We start from the raw sequence: 17,377 nt of genomic DNA, 5'->3' as shown, positions 1-17,377 counted from the left end.
CTTTAGCATACTCCAAGATAGGACGTATTAACGATTTATAGGCTAAAATTTTGACCTCAGGTGTCGACGCACTTATATTCCGTCTTAGGCTCCAGAGCGCTTTGCTGGCCTTACCACATACAGCGTCAATGTGTTGATTCCATCTGAGGTCAGAAGTGAACGTTACTCCTAGATACTTATGTTTATCGACTCTGCTAATAGTTATACTATTTATATTGTAAGGGTAACGCAAAATTTTTTTCTTTCTCGTTATGGACATAACAACAGACTTAGCTGCGTTTAGTTCCATCTGCCAGTCGTCACACCATTTTTTAATTATTTGCAAACTAGACTGTAAATTGGCCTGATCATTACTATCCCGAATTTTATTATACATCACACAATCGTCAGCAAACAGTCTGACAGGGACACTAATATTACTGGGCAAGTCATTTATAAAGATCAGAAATAAAAGAGGACCTAGGACACTTCCTTGCGGAACTCCGGACACAACACAGGAAGGGCGTGATGTGCACCCCCCGAATTCAACATATTGTTCTCTAGAAGAAAGGTAAGATGAAAACCACTGAGTGATTGCGGGGCTCTGAAATACAGAATCAATTTTTATGATTAACTTCGGATGGGACACTTTGTCGAATGCTTTCGCAAAGTCGAGGAAGATTATGTCTGTTTGACCACGGGAGTTTAACGTTTCAGAGAGGTCATGTACAATTTCAATGAGTTGGGTAGTTGTTGAAAGCCGTTTTCGGAAACCGTGCTGTCCAGGAAAAAACAAGTTGTATTGGTCCAAGTAAGAAACTAATTGTTTATTAACAATGTGCTCAAGGAGCTTAGAACACGCGCTTGTAATAGAAATTGGTCTGTAATTTGCCACTTCTGCTGTACTGCCACTTTTGTGTATAGGTATGATTTTTGCGCGTTTCCATGCTACCGGGAAGCAACCACTATCAACAGAGGACTGAAAAATTTTAGTTAGGTATTTAGAGTTCCATTCTGCATATCTACGTAAAAATTCATTTGGAATGCCGTCAGGACCAGGGCTCTTCTTAACATCAATATTCAGGAGAAGATTTAAAACGCCTTGTTCATTGATTTCAATGTCTGCAATGGGTGGTCTAGCAGCTGTGTAGGCTATATGAGGTGTATGACCATTATCTTTAGTAAAAACGGATGCAAAGTAAGTATTAAAATTATCAGCTTGCATTGCAGCAGTACTGCAGGATTCTGAGGATAACGGTTTTGTAGATGGGTTGACGTACCGCCAGAACTTCTGCGGTGCCTCTTTAAGGAACTTCGTAAGTGTCACATTATAAAACTTGTCTTTAGATTGTTTTATAAGGCATTTCAGGTCATGGCTCATGTGTTGAATTGAGATTTTCTTATCGGGGGTTGGATTCCTCGAACAGTCCCCACGTTTTCGCCTTAATCTTCTCTTTAGATGTATAACTTCCCTTGTAATCCAAGGATTTTTCCTTTTAATTCTTTTATAGCACTTTGGTATGTAGTTTTTAATACAATCCATGACCGTTGCAAAGTAGTAGTCCCATAAATTATCTGTACTAGTATTTGACTCAACAATTAGTGGCGAGTTGAAATTGTTGCCATCTGTGTGTCGGGGGAAGGGGAAGGGGGGAGTAACTTTTGTCAAGAAAAAAAAAGAAAGTGCAGGCATTATAGCCTGCACGGTTGCTGTGCCATAAAAATCCCAAATCATCATCATCAATTCCTTTAAAGTCTGGTATTTCGACTGCTACGCAACCTGTTGGTTTTCTTCTCTGAGCTTGCAACTCACCTCAGCCTGTGCGTGGTAAGCGTGTCTTGAAAGAATAATGGTGGCCTGTGTCTGAGGGACTGACAACCAACTTCTATGGCACTCGTTTTATTTATTTTTTAGCGTAGTGGAAACCATACAGGTCTGATTGCCGAGTTGTACAGTGGTAATGCAGAAAATGCCATGGAACAGTTTTTTTACTTTTTCTATCAGCATCAAGGATGTAGTTGTGCTTGGGAAACAGGATGGAAACACTGATTGGTGAGTGCAATAGCGCTTGTACTTTGATGGGAAGCAGGTAACAAGTGTGACCCTAGCTTTAAGAAAGTAATATTTTGCTTATAAATCCAATGTTTCTGTGGTTCATGTTTTTTGAAGTGTTGCATTATTTTCACTATAGTAGGGGGTGTCCAAATCTCCGCCCAGCATTGGCTCCCACCGAGTAACAGAAACCAATCTCAAAGGCAGTACTTTTGCTGACTGTGTGGTGTGCCGGTCTTTCCTTTCTTAAGCCAGACGAAGCGGTTACGATGTGCTAGTAAAGGTAGCGCTTGCACATATTCTTGGCACAATTTATCAATGGCACTTTGTATCTCGTAAAGTGGCCACAGAACTTGGGGTACTCGCTCACTAACTTGTGGGCGCACAAAAGCACTCATGTGGGCCACCATGCAATGAGGGACTCCACAGCTCTGCCACTCAACTTCTTGCTGTGAAGGCAGCACCACTCATTAACACAAATATTTGTTTAGTTCGTATAGAATAAAGCACAAATGCCTATGTAATGTAAAGACTGCGATTTTAAACAGTAAGTATGCGGCACTTAATAACAGCCAACTATGTACACGGTCGTCCACTTCCAATTTGAACACGGCTCCGGGCGGCCGGCGAGGTCGGCGCTCCGCGGAGCGCCGCTCGTGGGCGCCGGGGTAACTAACGCGCTGGCGCACTGGCAGCCACAAGCGTGGCCGCAGCCGCGTCGTCTGCTACAGCGTGCCTGCACTAGTGTGTGCTGGCGGCTGAGGCCACGCTTGTGGCTGCCAGTGCGCCGGCGCGTTAGTTACCCCGGCGCCCACGAGCGGCGCTCCGCGGAGCGCCGGCCTCGCCGGCCGCCCGGAGCCGTGTTCAAATTGGAAGTGGACGACCATGTACAGTAATCTCATTGACTACATATCAAGTAGCAAGGTTTCCTGCCAGTTTGCGCCAGTTACCATTTTTTTCAGCATTTTATGCCAATTTAAAGTTATAATTCCTACCTAAATCATGAACAGCATGCTCGATTCTATCACTGTAAATCATGGTCTTTTCATTTCTGCAAACATCTCATGACACGATCTTGGCAGTTGTCAGTCCCTCTTGAAGGTTAACATAATAAGGCTACTAATGACCGCAGTTGTTTCTGTACGTTCCTTAAGAACTTAAGGGAATAGGATGGAAATGAATGACAGTGCCAAATTGGTTCATTGGATGAAAAGCAGTATAATCAGCACACAGTCACGATATAGCATGTTTGTAAAACCGATTCATTGAGTCCTTGACACATCCACAATCCTCTGCAATACCGAATATTCACATCAAACTGTTTAGACAAGACAGCTTTGTACTACATTATCATTCAAAGAACATTTCAACCTGCCAATTTTCCTGCCTATTGTGCGTTAAGAGACAAAGCCGGCAATATCATTACTAATATGGATGAGATAGTTCAAGTGGCTGAGGAGTTCTATAGAGATTTATACAGTACCAGTGGCACCCTCGACGATAATGGAAGAGAAAATAGTCTAGAGGAATTCGAAATCCCGAAGGTAACGCCGGAAGAAGTAAAGAAAGCCTTAGGAGATATGCAAAGGGGGAAGGCAGCTGGGGAGGATCAGGTAACAGCAGATTTGTTGAAGGATGGTGGACAGATTGTTCTAGAAAAACTGGCCACCCTGTATACGCAATGCCTCATGACCTCGAGCGTACCGGAATCTTGGAAGAACGCTAACATAATCCTAATCCATAAGAAAGGGGACGCCAAAGACTTGAAAAATTATAGACCGATCAGCTTACTGTCCGTTGCCTACAAAGTATTTACTAAGGTAATTGCAAATAGAATCAGGAACACCTTAGACTTCTGTCAACCAAAGGACCAGGCAGGATTCCGTAAAGGCTACTCAACAATAGACCATATTCACACTATCAATCAAGTGATAGAGAAATGTGCAGAATATAACCAACCCTTATATATAGCTTTCATTGATTACGAGAAAGCGTTTGATTCAGTCGAAACCTCAGCAGTCATGGAGGCATTACGGAATCAGGGTGTAGATGAGCCATATGTAAAAATACTGGAAGATATCTATAGCGGCTCCACAGCCACCGTAGTCCTCCATAAAGCAAGCAACAAAATCCCAACAAAGAAAGGCGTCAGGCAGGGAGATACGATATCTCCAATGCTATTCACAGCGTGTTTACAGGAGGTATTCAGAGACCTGGATTGGGAAGAATTGGGGATAAAAGTTAATGGAGAATACCTTAGTAACTTGCGATTCGCTGATGATATTGCCTTGCTTAGTAACTCAGGGGACCAATTGCAATGCATGCTCACTGACCTGGAGAGGCAAAGCAGAAGAGTGGGTCTAAAAATTAATCTGCAGAAAACTAAAGTAATGCTTAACAGTCTCGGGAGAGAACAGCAATTTACAATAGGCAGCGAGGCACTGGAAGTCGTAAGGGAATACATCTACTTAGGGCAGGTAGTGACGGCGGATCCGGATCATGAGACGGAAATAATCCGAAGAATAAGAATGGGCTGGGGTGCGTTTGGCAGGCATTCCCAAATCATGAACAGCAGGTTGCCATTATCCCTCAAGAGAAAAGTATATAATAGCTGTGTCTTACCAGTACTCACCTACGGGGCAGAAACCTGGAGGCTTACTAAAAGGGTTCTACTCAAATTGAGGACGACACAACGAGCTATGGAAAGAAGAATGATAGGTGTAACGTTAAGGGATAAGAAAAGAGCAGATTGGGTGAGGGAACAAACGCGAGTTAATGACATCTTAGTTGAAATCAAGAAAAAGAAATGGGCATGGGCAGGACATGTAATGAGGAGGGAAGATAACCGATGGTCATTAAGGGTTACGGACTGGATCCCAAGGGAAGGGAAGCGTAGCAGGGGGCGGCAGAAAGTTAGGTGGGCGGATGAGATTAAGAAGTTTGCAGGGACGACATGGCCACAATTAGTACATGACCAGGGTTGTTGGAGAAGTATGGGAGAGGCCTTTGCCCTGCAGTGGGCGTAACCAGGCTGATGATGATGATGATGATGATGATGTGCACCCAAAGCCTGCATTACGGAGAGTGAACAAACACACCGCGACATTTCTTCGACTGGCACTCCACTTCGTCATTACAGCAGGACGCAACGCATTAGATACAGCAGCATCAAGATGCACAGCAATGAACAGTCTGCGGGGGCAGTCACACCTTCCTTTGCCAATACATGCCGTGCACTAACTCGGGCAAAACTTAAGTGATGCTCATGCCACGCCTCGAACAAGTATGCAAAGGAATGAAAAACCTTGGACTAAACTGCCAAACTGCTATTTGTCAACCCTCACACCTAGTTGCCCTTCACTTCTGGTGCACTACATAATGTAGTGCAGCACAAAACCTGCATGATGTAGGCTTTGGCAAGCTTTTCGTTCGTGGCAAGCTTTCGTTCCTGACGTTCATGACTGAGATACTAACTAGACCTTGCAGGTTATATGTAAATTTCGAGGCATGACTTTGCGGCAGTGCATGCAGTGCTGATGGGAAGCCACACCTCAAGACAAAATTCTCCGCCATTTAAGCTTTCGTAAGCACCTCAGTGCTTGTGTCCGTCTCTTCCTTCAGTCCTCCATCTGCTGGTGCGCTGTTGCTTACAATAGACTACAAGCTAGCCTGGTTGCTCACCTTGCTTTAATATATTTCTAGTGAAGATTGGTTTGGATTTCACCAATGTTTAATGCCAACCACAAAAGGTTTCTTATTGCATCTATGATTTCTACTCAACTGTATTGCGCATATAATGTCTTACATATTTTTATGTGATTTTTTAAATACATAATGTAATGTTCTGTAAAGAATGAAGTAAATACCGCCTCCTTGTTTCTATCACCGCAGTCAGCACTAACCTGTGCCTCAGCTGTCTCCACTGCCCTCCATGATGAGAGAATGCTCGTCATGCATTTCGTGCACACAGGTCAAGCTCTCGTGTTGTGTGCTGCAGTTAGCCGGGGGAGCATTTGCTTGTGACACCTTGTGAGGCATCATGCATCATGCTTGTGAGGCATGATTTGCTGTGTCTGTCCACCCTTCATTACACCGTGTCATAGTCATCTGTGCCCTCCTTAGGGATCCAAGCAGGGCAGCAGTTGTGTCGTCCCAACCAGCTTGGGCAGGGATGCCTGACTGTGTTGACACTCGCAGGGCAAGCAGCTGTGGCAGCGTGTCAGTGAGCTGCAGCGAGAGCATGCGGCCATGCGGCTGGACCTGGAGGCTGTGCAGGCCACGCTGGCAGCCATGGCCCGGCAGCCATTATCACCCCAAGGTGCGTGCTTCTTGGGGCAGCGCATATCTAGCGACGCCTGAAGACAGGTGCACTCTATCCTCACACAGAACATCAAGGGACCAGGGAAATGCATTTATCGGGAGTTCCATTTACCGAGACAGTGTGCTCAGAGGTACTCTCTTGAAAGGGGCCGATGCGTTGTTGCCAACAGCATGTGACAGGTGCAGCAGATCTCATTACAAAGCTTCTTAAATTTTCTGTATGCACAGAGCCACTGACTAGTGCTACCGTCACAAAACATCATTACAAAAAGAAAAGAAAAATATCATTGAGTAAAAAAAACTTTTTTTTTTTAATAGCCATTTCATTGAGGCAACTACATTCATAGTTATGATAGCTTTTGTGTTTGTCTCCAGCGTGAGTGCATTGCGCGGGCATTTGTGTGCCGGCATTGAAAATGCCAAGCAAACTCACAGCTCATTGACATTGCCCGCACAAAGAAACCATAGCCAGCCATGACCACGGTACAGCCACGCTAACCATGGTACCAGCAAAACACAGCAAAAGCCGCCTTCGTTCCTAGCCTTGGTTCGAACATGGACATGCATGGAGAACTGGCAAGAAAACCCAGAAAGGAAAGACACAAACAGTGATGTGTATCGCAATGCCTTCAAGATTGCTCAGTTTTGTCTTTGGTAATACTATTTTAGTTCTGTTTGTCCATGGTTGTAAAAATTTTGTTTTCATTTAATAAACTTTTTTTTTGCATTGCCCTAGTGAAAAACTAACCTACCATGATGCTACTGTTTCGTTTTAAACTGTTCTGTTTACTGAGATTCTACAGTAACTGGAAAAACCATGCAATTGTCAAGAATACCTCAAAAAATAAACAAAGCACGTCAGAGAACCTCCGCCAGGTACACACTTTGTTTCTTTCTGGTGTGCTGCAAGAAAGAGCGAAGGTATCAAAGTAAGAGCAATTTATCTTTTGTAGCCAGCTAAAGGAGCACTTCAATATGCCATTTTCTTAGGCGGGGCAGTGAATAAAGCGTCAATCCAAGATCATGGAAATATTCACTTCAGTTTTTATATAGACTTCCCTCATTCGAAGGACTTCATCTGTACTTGAAACAATGTGCACACACAAGAAGGAAGTGTCTATTTATTGTGAACAAATACACAACTAATATAGCCCGTCCAAATCAAAAACAGATAGTGAAATGTGGCCTGGAAACCAAGCCAGCAAGTACTATCATGAGCAGTATGAGCGGGAACACAGGAGTGCGTGTCAGATAGCCTCAAACCCTGCTATGGGCGATACGCGGCGGCCGCCGCTGGAAACAAAGTGGAAAGGAGGACGCCGTTCTAATAACTGTTGGCACTCCTACTGTACGTCTCCTTATACAAAATTCGGAACTTCACATCCCCAGTGCACATTGATAACGCTGTTTGATATTGCGGTTACTGGTAGCCTTGTGCACCGAAGCATCACCAATAGTACCACTGTTTCGATGCGTAAGCATTCTAGAGCTGCTTCCCTAGGAAATCTGTCCACCTGCCTGTAACGCGTGACACGATGTGCTCCATAAGTTATACACGAGCTCCTGTTGCGGTATATATGAAAGCACCTTACGCTAAATGCAGGATTGGGCAGCCTAAAGGCTGCGCTCTAAAAATATAACAAGCATGAAAGAAAAAAAATCACTAGCTGTAAGTCACTGTGACACATAACTGCCTTATCAGCTCACGGCGGCCAGTGAAATGCCGTCAGCTACCGTATTAAAAAAAAAGCATGTGCAGTGGGAGTGCCAAAAGCTAGCGGAAGAGCGAATCCCTTTCTTCTCTGTTTTCGACAGTACCATCCACATATCGCTCAAATTCGGTTTCGAGGCTGTTTGCCACGCATTCGCATGTTCCCGCTCATATTGCTCACGATAGTACATCACCTTGCTTGGGTAAGCACAACTTACATAGACAGTTAAACCTCGATATAATGAAATAAGTAAAATCGACAGTTTGCTTTGTCATATTGAAATTCAATCTTTTATGCAATTAAGTACAGTCATCAATAGATTTTCCCTCACAGAAGGGGCTGCAAAATTTTCCGAATCATCGGGCAGTTGGAAAAAACACATTTGAATGAGAAAAATAATCATTCAATTTGAGAGTTGGCGACGAAACATGCAGTTTCATGTTGTGTCAACAATATCTTCACATCGGCAGTACAAAGCTAGTCACGCTTTCACATCCACTTTGCCTCCAAGGCCGATAGTGTCGCCCACACTGGGATGAAGCCATAGTACACTACTACGTGCCACATTGATGCGACCACAAAAGACGATGACATGCCAGCATTCTCACGCCGTGCGAGCAGTGGAACTGGCGGTTGCGAAATCGAAGGCCAGTGGCGCTTGGTCCCGCTCCCGCTTGATTTGTGTACACCAGGCACAAGCGTCTGTCTAGTTTTCCTTCCTCCACAAATTGGCGGACTTTGCGTCATCTCTCTTAGCTCCAGGTGCCTCAGCCACTTTGCTGGGCCTACCGTCGCCAGAAGCTTGAGCCCGCTGTTTTCGCAGTCCGCCTTCTATCCAGTAAGTCATGGCCTCGGATATTCCCGATCAGCTACTACCGTCAGCGCCACCACCCCGTGAGCCTGAGGTCTCCGCTCTCAAGCTCCCGGAGTTCTGGTTGTCGGACTCGGAACTTTGGTTCATTACCACTGAATTTGTTCCGTCGCCACCCCCTCAGTTCACAGTTGGCCATGTTCGACCACGTTGTTGGAGCACTTCCACCTACTACTGCTGCGATTGTTTGCAATGTTCTAAGCTCCCTGCCCGTCAACTGCCCCCACCCCCTTTTTTTCATTTATTTACCCTAAAGGCCCAGCTTTGGCATTACATAGGGGGGGGGGAGAGAGAATAACAATTGATATACAAAAGTATAAGGCAACATGCATGTAAGTCGAATATCCTTATATGAAGTTGTATATGCTATGCAGCCTTTACAGCTCTTCTCATTCGACAACGTCATACGCCAATAATTCTTACATTATACAAACAATAATCTTGCATCCTCTGACATCTGAAGAAATGTGAGAAGAAATGTCAATGTTTTTAATTTCCAAATGTTTCATGAAGTGTTTGTTTGAATATAACATGGTCAGTTATTTCGGCTATGTTACTTGCGAGACGATTCCATTCTGAAATGGCTAAGTGCAGACATGAAAACTGCAATAGTTTAGTACGTGCAAATGGTTGTTCGACCTTAAATTCATGATCAATTTGTGGGAATTTCCTTTTGGCTGGTAAGATGTGTACCTGACAGAAGATATTTGGGTGATGCAAAAGCTGATGGAAGAAAATTAACCGAAATATCATTCTTCTAGTCTGCAATGTGATGAGTTTTAAGTCATGTTTTATTTTTGTGGTGCTTGAATGTTGTGAATAGTTACCTGTAATAAATCGTGCTGCCTTGTTCTGAAAAGATTCTTCTTTGATAATAAGATGTGTGTGGTGCAGTTTCCATATAAATGAGGCATACTCAAGCTTTGAACGAAGTACGGTGGTATATGCAAAAGCTTGGTGTCACTATTAGCCTGACGAAGCATACGACGAATGAGGCCAAGAGGTTTACATGCAGCGGAAACAATACAACCCACATGATTATGCCAAGACAAAGTCGGAGAAAGATGAACACCTAGATATTTAAATGATTCTGCAGTTTCTAGAGCTTCACCATTAAGGGAGTATGTGTGAATCGTAATTTCACTGGAAGCAGTAAATTTCATAAGTTTAGCTTTTGAGGCATTTACGCTCATTTGCCAGTCCGAGCACCATTTTTCAATCCTGTTCAAGTCGTTTTGTAATTTAACACAGTCAGCCTTAAATTTTAATGGCCGATACGAAACGCAGTCATCGGCATATAACTGGATTTCCAAGTCTATACCGTGATGAATATCATTTATATAAATTAAAAATAGAGTAGGTCCCAAAACGGAACCCTGAGGCACACCGGACTGAACAGGTTGAAATGACGAACAGACATTATTAATTATGACGGCTTGTCGTCTGTTACTTAAATATTCTTTAACCCAGCTTTTTACTTTTTCGTCAGTTTTAATCAGCTTCATTTTATATATCAGGCAGTTATGAGCCACATGGTCATAGGCTTTAGCAACATCTATAAATATGGCGTCAGTTTGTGTAAGTTCGTGAAGTTTGAGTTGATTGTCTGTAGTTAGTTCAAGAACCTGGAATTCACATGACTGGCCTCGCTGAAAACCATGCTTGTTTGCAAATAGAATGTGGTTGCTAGCCATGTACTGCATGATTTGTGAAGATAAGACGTGTTCAAGTAGTTTGCATACAACAGACGTAAGGGATATAGGCCTATAGTTTATTAGCTTGTTTTTGTCGCCGATTTTATATATTGGTATCACATGTGCCAATTTCCAGTCATCTGGAATTTCGGCAGTGCGGAGGGACTGTTGAAACAATAGTGTAAGTATAAGAGCAGAATTGTGCTTTGTCACTTTTAGTAGCTTAGCACAAATACCGTCAGGACCAGGACCAGAAAACGATGGCAAACGCTCAATAGCTTTCACAATACTGTTACTTGTCACAGCAATACATTCCATAAATGGAGAACTATCAGAAAACTGTGTTTGCATATCCAGGAGCTTTTCGTCATTAAATACACTACATAAGAATAAATTAAACCGATCAGCAACATCCACGACATCAATAGCAGCACCAGACTCAGTGTCAAAAACAGGCAACTCTTTTATAGGTGCAGGAGAAATGACCTTCCAAAATTTTTTTTTGATCTGTTTTTAGAAGTTGCGAAATATCCTGGTTGAAAAACCTATATTTAGCAGCCCAATATGTAAGGTACATTCTTTAGAAAACTGTAAATATTCTGACTGTTTCAAAAAGCAACAAGCACGAAATCTGTTGAAAGTTTCTTTTTATTCAAATATCGCTCAATCTCTCGGGTAAGCCATGACTTGTGTGCTGTTTCATAGATCCATTTTCTTTAATGTATCTTTCCCGCAGTGTTAACAACTCTTCACGAAAACGAAACCAGTTATCTTGCAATGAACAGTTTTCATGTGCTTGCATGCATGACAGCTAAAATTCAAAAAGCTCGGAGTTGAAGCCTTCGGGATCCGCTTTAGAATAGCCATAAATCATCTTTTTTTGCCGCAGTTTCTTGACGGTTTGCATTTTAGAGGTAGAATGTATGACAAGATGGTCACTGATATACTCTAGTACATCCATGGTAGCATGTTCGGTGTACGTTCTTAGAAGCAGATCAAGAATAGCATTGTGCCGTGTAAGGGTTTCGATAAGTTGAGACAGCTGAAAATAATCTAAAAGGTCAACAAATTCTGCACAATCGCGGGTCTGGCGCGTGCCAGGGGATTTTAATGGAGACCACTCTATACCTGGAAAGTTAAAATTGCCGGCCAAACTTATGGGAGAGTTATTATATTCAGATTGCACGGAGCCTAATATAGAGAGTAGTTCCTTAGAAAAATCTTGTAAAAGGTCAGGTGGCCTATAGCATGCTCCAATAATCAAAGTTACAGCTGGCAAATAGCATGCAACCCAAATAGTTTCAAAATGCTTTCAGTATGAATGGGTTTGACCTTTATATTCTTTCTTACGGCTATTACGACACCGTCTCCTTTTCTGTCCATACGGTCTTTACGAAAAACAGTGAATAAATTTGAAATTTGTAACTCAGAATTGTTAACTTCAGCAGTTAACCATGTTTCTGTTCCGATTATAACATCTGCACTACAAGTGTGAATGAGGGAAGTAAGCTGATCTTGTTTGTTAAGGATGCCACGAAAGTTAGTGGAAATTATAGAAAATGTAGGTGTCCCACTGTCTTTCTGCGCGTGGTGTAGGAGTTGAGGAGGATGTCGGGACGAAAACTTGGGAGGTTTATTTACATTATTTACAGTGAGAGTCAATTAACAGTCTTAAAGTCATTACGGGCCGGCAGCAACTCGGACGCTGCGGCCCGTGGCAAAAAGCTCGAAAGAGATCAGTCAAGGTATGCTCTCTTGCTGCTCCCGGTCTGTGTCTTTTAAGCCCTTCGGTGTCTCAAAGACACATCATGTTCGACCAATGGGCGAGCCCACTCAGGTGCTGCCATTTTCGGCCAATCGGCGAGCCCGCTCAGGTGTCGTCATTTTCGGCCAATGGTAGGCGCCCGTGCGATTGTGTCACACCCAGCGAAGAGAGTCACTGCTTGGTCCCCCATTGTCCGAGTGCTTACTTCTCCCTGCGGTCTTGCCTTGCTGACTTGCAATGCGCCGTCACAATAGGCGGATGGAGGCGACGCTGCCAGGGTTTCACGGTGCATTACACCCATCTTGCCTCTTGGACCCAAGTTACCTGGAACAGTGCCAGGCTCTCGCTTCACTTTCGGGAATAGTCAAGCAGTGAATAGCTCCACCTGCGGCACACGAGGTGGGGGCCGCCAACTTGTTTGCACGTGCCACGCCTCGGAAACAACGAGGAATTTAACTGCCCCGTGCCCTTTGTCCGCGTCCGTGCAGAACATGCTTCGCGGTCTCTTTTTGACCTGTGGCTCGAACGTGTTGGATGCGTCAACATCGTCAACGACGACCGCACCTTTCTTTTCTCCGCGCCCTGTCTTTCCACGCCTGTCGCCGTCTTTGGCTTCACTACATTAGCCACCGCATTCCGATCTTTACGGCGCTTCTTTCTGCGGCGCTTTCTCTTTGAATTCTCTTTCATGTCGCCGTCTCGCGCCTGTCTCGCGTCTCGTGCTGGCTGTTACACATCTCATCGGCCCGGATCGGTCTCTTACCCGCACAGTCTGAGTGATTAATAACTAAATCACCCCTCTCTTGGCTAACTAGACTGGCGGAGAGCCGCACCGATCCCTGAACAATGCAGTTGTCTTCTCTCGAGCTACGCAGCTCGCAATCCTGAGAGCTGCCCTCAACTGCATCATCCAGCTGGCACTTCACTTCGGCACGCAGATCCGACTCTACATGGGTGCTTGTGCCCGTCGGGTCAACAGTACCCTGTCCCTCGGTAACGACCTCGATATCATGAGATGCGACACACACGCGCGGTAACTGTGCCTATTTGTTCGCAGTTGGCCTAGCTGTCTCTACAGTCCTCTGTTGGCACAGCACCTCATCGCTCTCACTCTGGCATTTAACGGCCTCTGTAGCCACTAAGGCATCGTTATCAGCTAGCCCTTTCCGTTCGCGTATGAATGGGCCGCTAATCTCACAGACACTACTTTTCTCGTCGGCTTTTTGTGAAAATCCACCAGATACTTCCTCATTCTTTTGCTCTGTACTGCCTAAAGAATTTTCAGACAGGCGTTGTCTTTGTTCCTTTAACTGTTGAAAATATTGTATCTGTTTTTCCAATGCTGCTATCTCTTTCCCGTGCTTTTGCTCACGCTCACGTTCTTGATACTCACGTTCACATTCATTCTCGCGTTCTTGACGCTTACGCTCACTCTTACGTTCACGACACTCACGCTCCCGTAGTTCTTGTATCACCTCCCAAGTAATCTCAATGCTTTTATCATCATTTCCACTATCTTGAATTGCCTTTATGATAGCTGGCTTTTTCATCTGTTCGTCCGCCTCAACTCCCAAATCGTCGCACACCAATTACAAGTCTAACCTCATCAACCTTCTAAGATCCATGGCAGCTGCCTCGACTGGTGGTTAGAACTGTTTTCCTTAACTAATTTGTGCAAACACACAATGCAACAAATTCCCTATTCCCAGAACTATCAAAATGAACACACAACATTTGAAGTCTGGCGAATCAAAAAGGAAAAAAACCACGCGCTCACTTACAGTTGCAGCACCCTGCTATCCGGTTCATTGGTCCGCTGTTACCAGTTCGTCAGGACTCCCTGGGTCGAAGGCTCGCTCTTCTTCGCTACTCCCAGTTCCTCAGGACTACTTGGACAAAGGCTCTCTCTTCTTCACTGTTCCAAATTCCTCGGGACTCCTTTTTGGACGAAGGCTCTTTTTCGCTGTTCCGGGTTCCTCAGGATTTCTCTCGACGAAGCTTGATCCGTAGCGCTGCCACCAGTTGTTGCATTTGGAGGCGATCCCACCGCTGGCAACCAGTTGTAAGAGTTGAGGAGGACTTTGAGATGAAACACTTGGGGGGTTTATTCACATTATTTACAGTGAGAGTCAATTAACAGTCTTAAAGTCATTACGGGCCGGCAGCAACTAGGACGCTGCAGCCCGTGGCAAGAAGCTCGAAAGAGATCAATCAAGGAATGCTCTAGGAATACTCTCTTGCTGCTCCCGGTCTGTGTCTTTTAAGCCCTTCGGTGTCTCAAAGACACGTCACATTCGACCAGTGGGCGAGCCCACTCAGGTGCCGCCATTTTCGGCCAATCGACGAGCCCGCTTAGGTGTCGTAATTTTCGGCCAATGGTAGGCGCCCGTGCGATTGTGTCACACCCGGCGAAGAGAGTCGCTGCTTGGTCCCCCTTTGTCCGAGGGCTTACTTCTCCCTGCGGTCTTGCCTTGCTGACTTGCAATGCGCCGTCACAATAGGCGGATGGAGGCGACGCTGCCAGGGTTTCACGGTGCATTACACCCATCTTGCCTCTTGGACCCAAGTTACCTGGAACAGTGCCAGGCTCTCGCTTCACTTTCGGGAATAGTCAAGCAGTGAATAGCTCCACCTGCGGCACACGAGGTGGGGGCCACCAACTTGTTTGCACGTGCCGCGCCTCGGGAATGTGGTATCCGTGCTTCTGCGCTTCTTAATTAGCTGTGGCGCGATTTGATTTGGTCTGGTGAACTCAAAAGATGCTCAGGAAAAGGTCCCATATCTAATGGTGGCAACTGCGTCATGTGTTTGCATTTCGCTGGACCCATTCCATGACCCTGCCCTCGGAATGCTGGTACCGATATAGTTTCTTGCCTATTTTTAGCTTATCGAAAGATAGCTTAAACCTTTCATCGGGTTGACAATTTGCTCTAGGAAAGTTGCGAAGCTGTTTGCACACGAATTGTATTCGAGCTGAAAAGTCCTCATCTTTCCAAACCTTTAATTTCAAATTTTTTAGCTTGTAGGAATTAGCCAGAATACTGCATTTTGTCTTGTAATTTAGAAACTTCACTATTAATGACCAGTGCTGCCCTTCCCTGCGAAACCCAGTGCAATGTGCACATTCAATATCCGTTACCTCGAGGCCAAGGTGATCTCTGCAGAAGCTTTCAATGACAACTTGAGAAGCCCCGTAGTCCTCCTTCTCTGCCTCGGGCAAGCCTTTGAATATCAAATTTTTTCTGCGCATGCGATTGTTGATGTTATCAATGAGTTCAACTATGTTTGATTCAGATTCCCGCCTATCAGAAAAGGATGAAAGATCGCTTTTGATATCATCTACACCTTTTCTTTACTTCGGATAACGATGTGGCATTATCCAAAGAATCGTCTAGCAAAGCTTCCACTTTTGAAAGGGGTTTCTTAAGGTCAGTTATACCTAATAAAATGCCCTTCATCTTACTGCTGATTTCTTTTTTGAAATTTTTGACGTGCAGATTCGGCATCCTTTAGGGTATCAAGAACCTTGCCTATCTTGTCAGGGCCGGGATACACTTCAATGTCACAGGAGCAGATTAGGAGATGAGCCGCAGAAAACATAAGAACAATCAGTCTCCCTCTTGGGCACCATGTAGCAAAGAAACCAGCAGCTGCATGAAAACGAAGCCTTTCACGACTGCTACACTGTAGTCGTTGGCTGTGGCTACCTATGCGCACTCGATATGTGACAATGTCGACACCCATACTGTACACATATAATCATAGGCACTGGGTTTGGGATTTGGACGTGCACTGAGATACAGTTTACAACACTATGAACCTGCACTCACCTATAAAAGGCAGAAGAACGATGTTTAGCGCTTTTCACAAACGCCGCAAATCCCAACAATGCACAATCCACAGGGCCCTTTGTAACTGATCGCCGCCAGCGGGTACCAAATCAGGTATCACATGAGCCAGAAGTCGATGCAAGCGCCATCCGTAGCGATCACCGTAAACAGCTGCGTCGATGCACCGTGGTTTACGATGCACTGATCACAGCTGCAGTACGAAGCTCATGGCACAAGATCCCATCAGGTTCAGCAGCTTAAGGCAACACTGACCACCTTAAGGCAATGCTCACCTAGTGCGCCGCAGAAACGGAGCAGCATCGATTACAGCAACTTCTTACATTGGGAGGAGCTTGGCGACCGCAAACCTACCGACTTATTGCATCACATGCAAGCCTTGGCTGGAAACATGGCTCCCTTCAACTGACAGCACACTTTGGGACCTTTTCCTGCAGCGCCTTCGACCTCAGCTGCATATGATCCTGACCGCGTCTTCATCTTCGATATTAGAATCATGGCTCAGTTGGCCAACCAGATTATGGATGTCAGTTTTTCCTCCGTGGCCACAGTGCATCGCCCTCCTGACTCTCCGTCCCGCAGTGCAAACCACTTGTGACAGCTATACACACCTCCTCAAAGCTAACGAGGAGCTCACACGGCAAGTAGGCTGACTGACAGCTGAGGTCACAGCCATCGCAACATGCCGGCCGTGTTCTTTGTTGCGGCCTCTCCGCTCCAGCCCCGTTCACTCTGGACGCCGTTCTCCTCCTCCCATATTCTTTGCTGGTACCACCATTGCTATGGCTCTCACGCAAACCAGTGCTGCTAGCCCTGCTCGAATGGAGGAAATGGTTGGGCCAAACACTGACGGCGACTGCTGTTCCCGGCCCCAGGTCCAGTTGAATTTTCTACGTCACTGACCGCATCACCAAAGTCTGCTATCTCGTCGACACTGGCGCCGAGATTTGCATCCTTCCTGCTACATTGGCTGAGCGCTGCCATCTTCTCAACTCGCCTCCTCTCACCTCGGTCAATGGATCGACCATCCGGGCCTAGAGCCAAAAGTTGGTGACTCTTGTCGTCGGCCTCCGAAAAAAAGTGCGCATTAGATTCGAATAAATACGGTGCGTATTTACTCGAATCTAACGCACAT

General features: G+C 45.2%; 1 protein-coding gene across 1 annotated transcript in view; it reads left to right on the top strand.

Moving 5' to 3' along the window:
• The window catches only part of Git (ARF GTPase-activating protein GIT1), a 258,810-nt gene that overhangs the window by 195,545 nt on the left and 45,888 nt on the right, over positions 1 to 17,377 (top strand). Inside the window, exon 13 of the mRNA XM_075686917.1 lies at positions 6,230 to 6,350. Within this exon, the coding sequence (XP_075543032.1) occupies positions 6,230 to 6,350 (121 nt within the window). The remainder of the gene's footprint in view (positions 1 to 6,229; positions 6,351 to 17,377) is intronic.

Source organism: Dermacentor variabilis, chromosome 3, assembly GCF_050947875.1.
Source record: "Dermacentor variabilis isolate Ectoservices chromosome 3, ASM5094787v1, whole genome shotgun sequence".
NCBI lineage: Eukaryota > Metazoa > Arthropoda > Arachnida > Ixodida > Ixodidae > Dermacentor > Dermacentor variabilis.
This window is presented reverse-complemented; position numbering and strand designations above follow the sequence as displayed.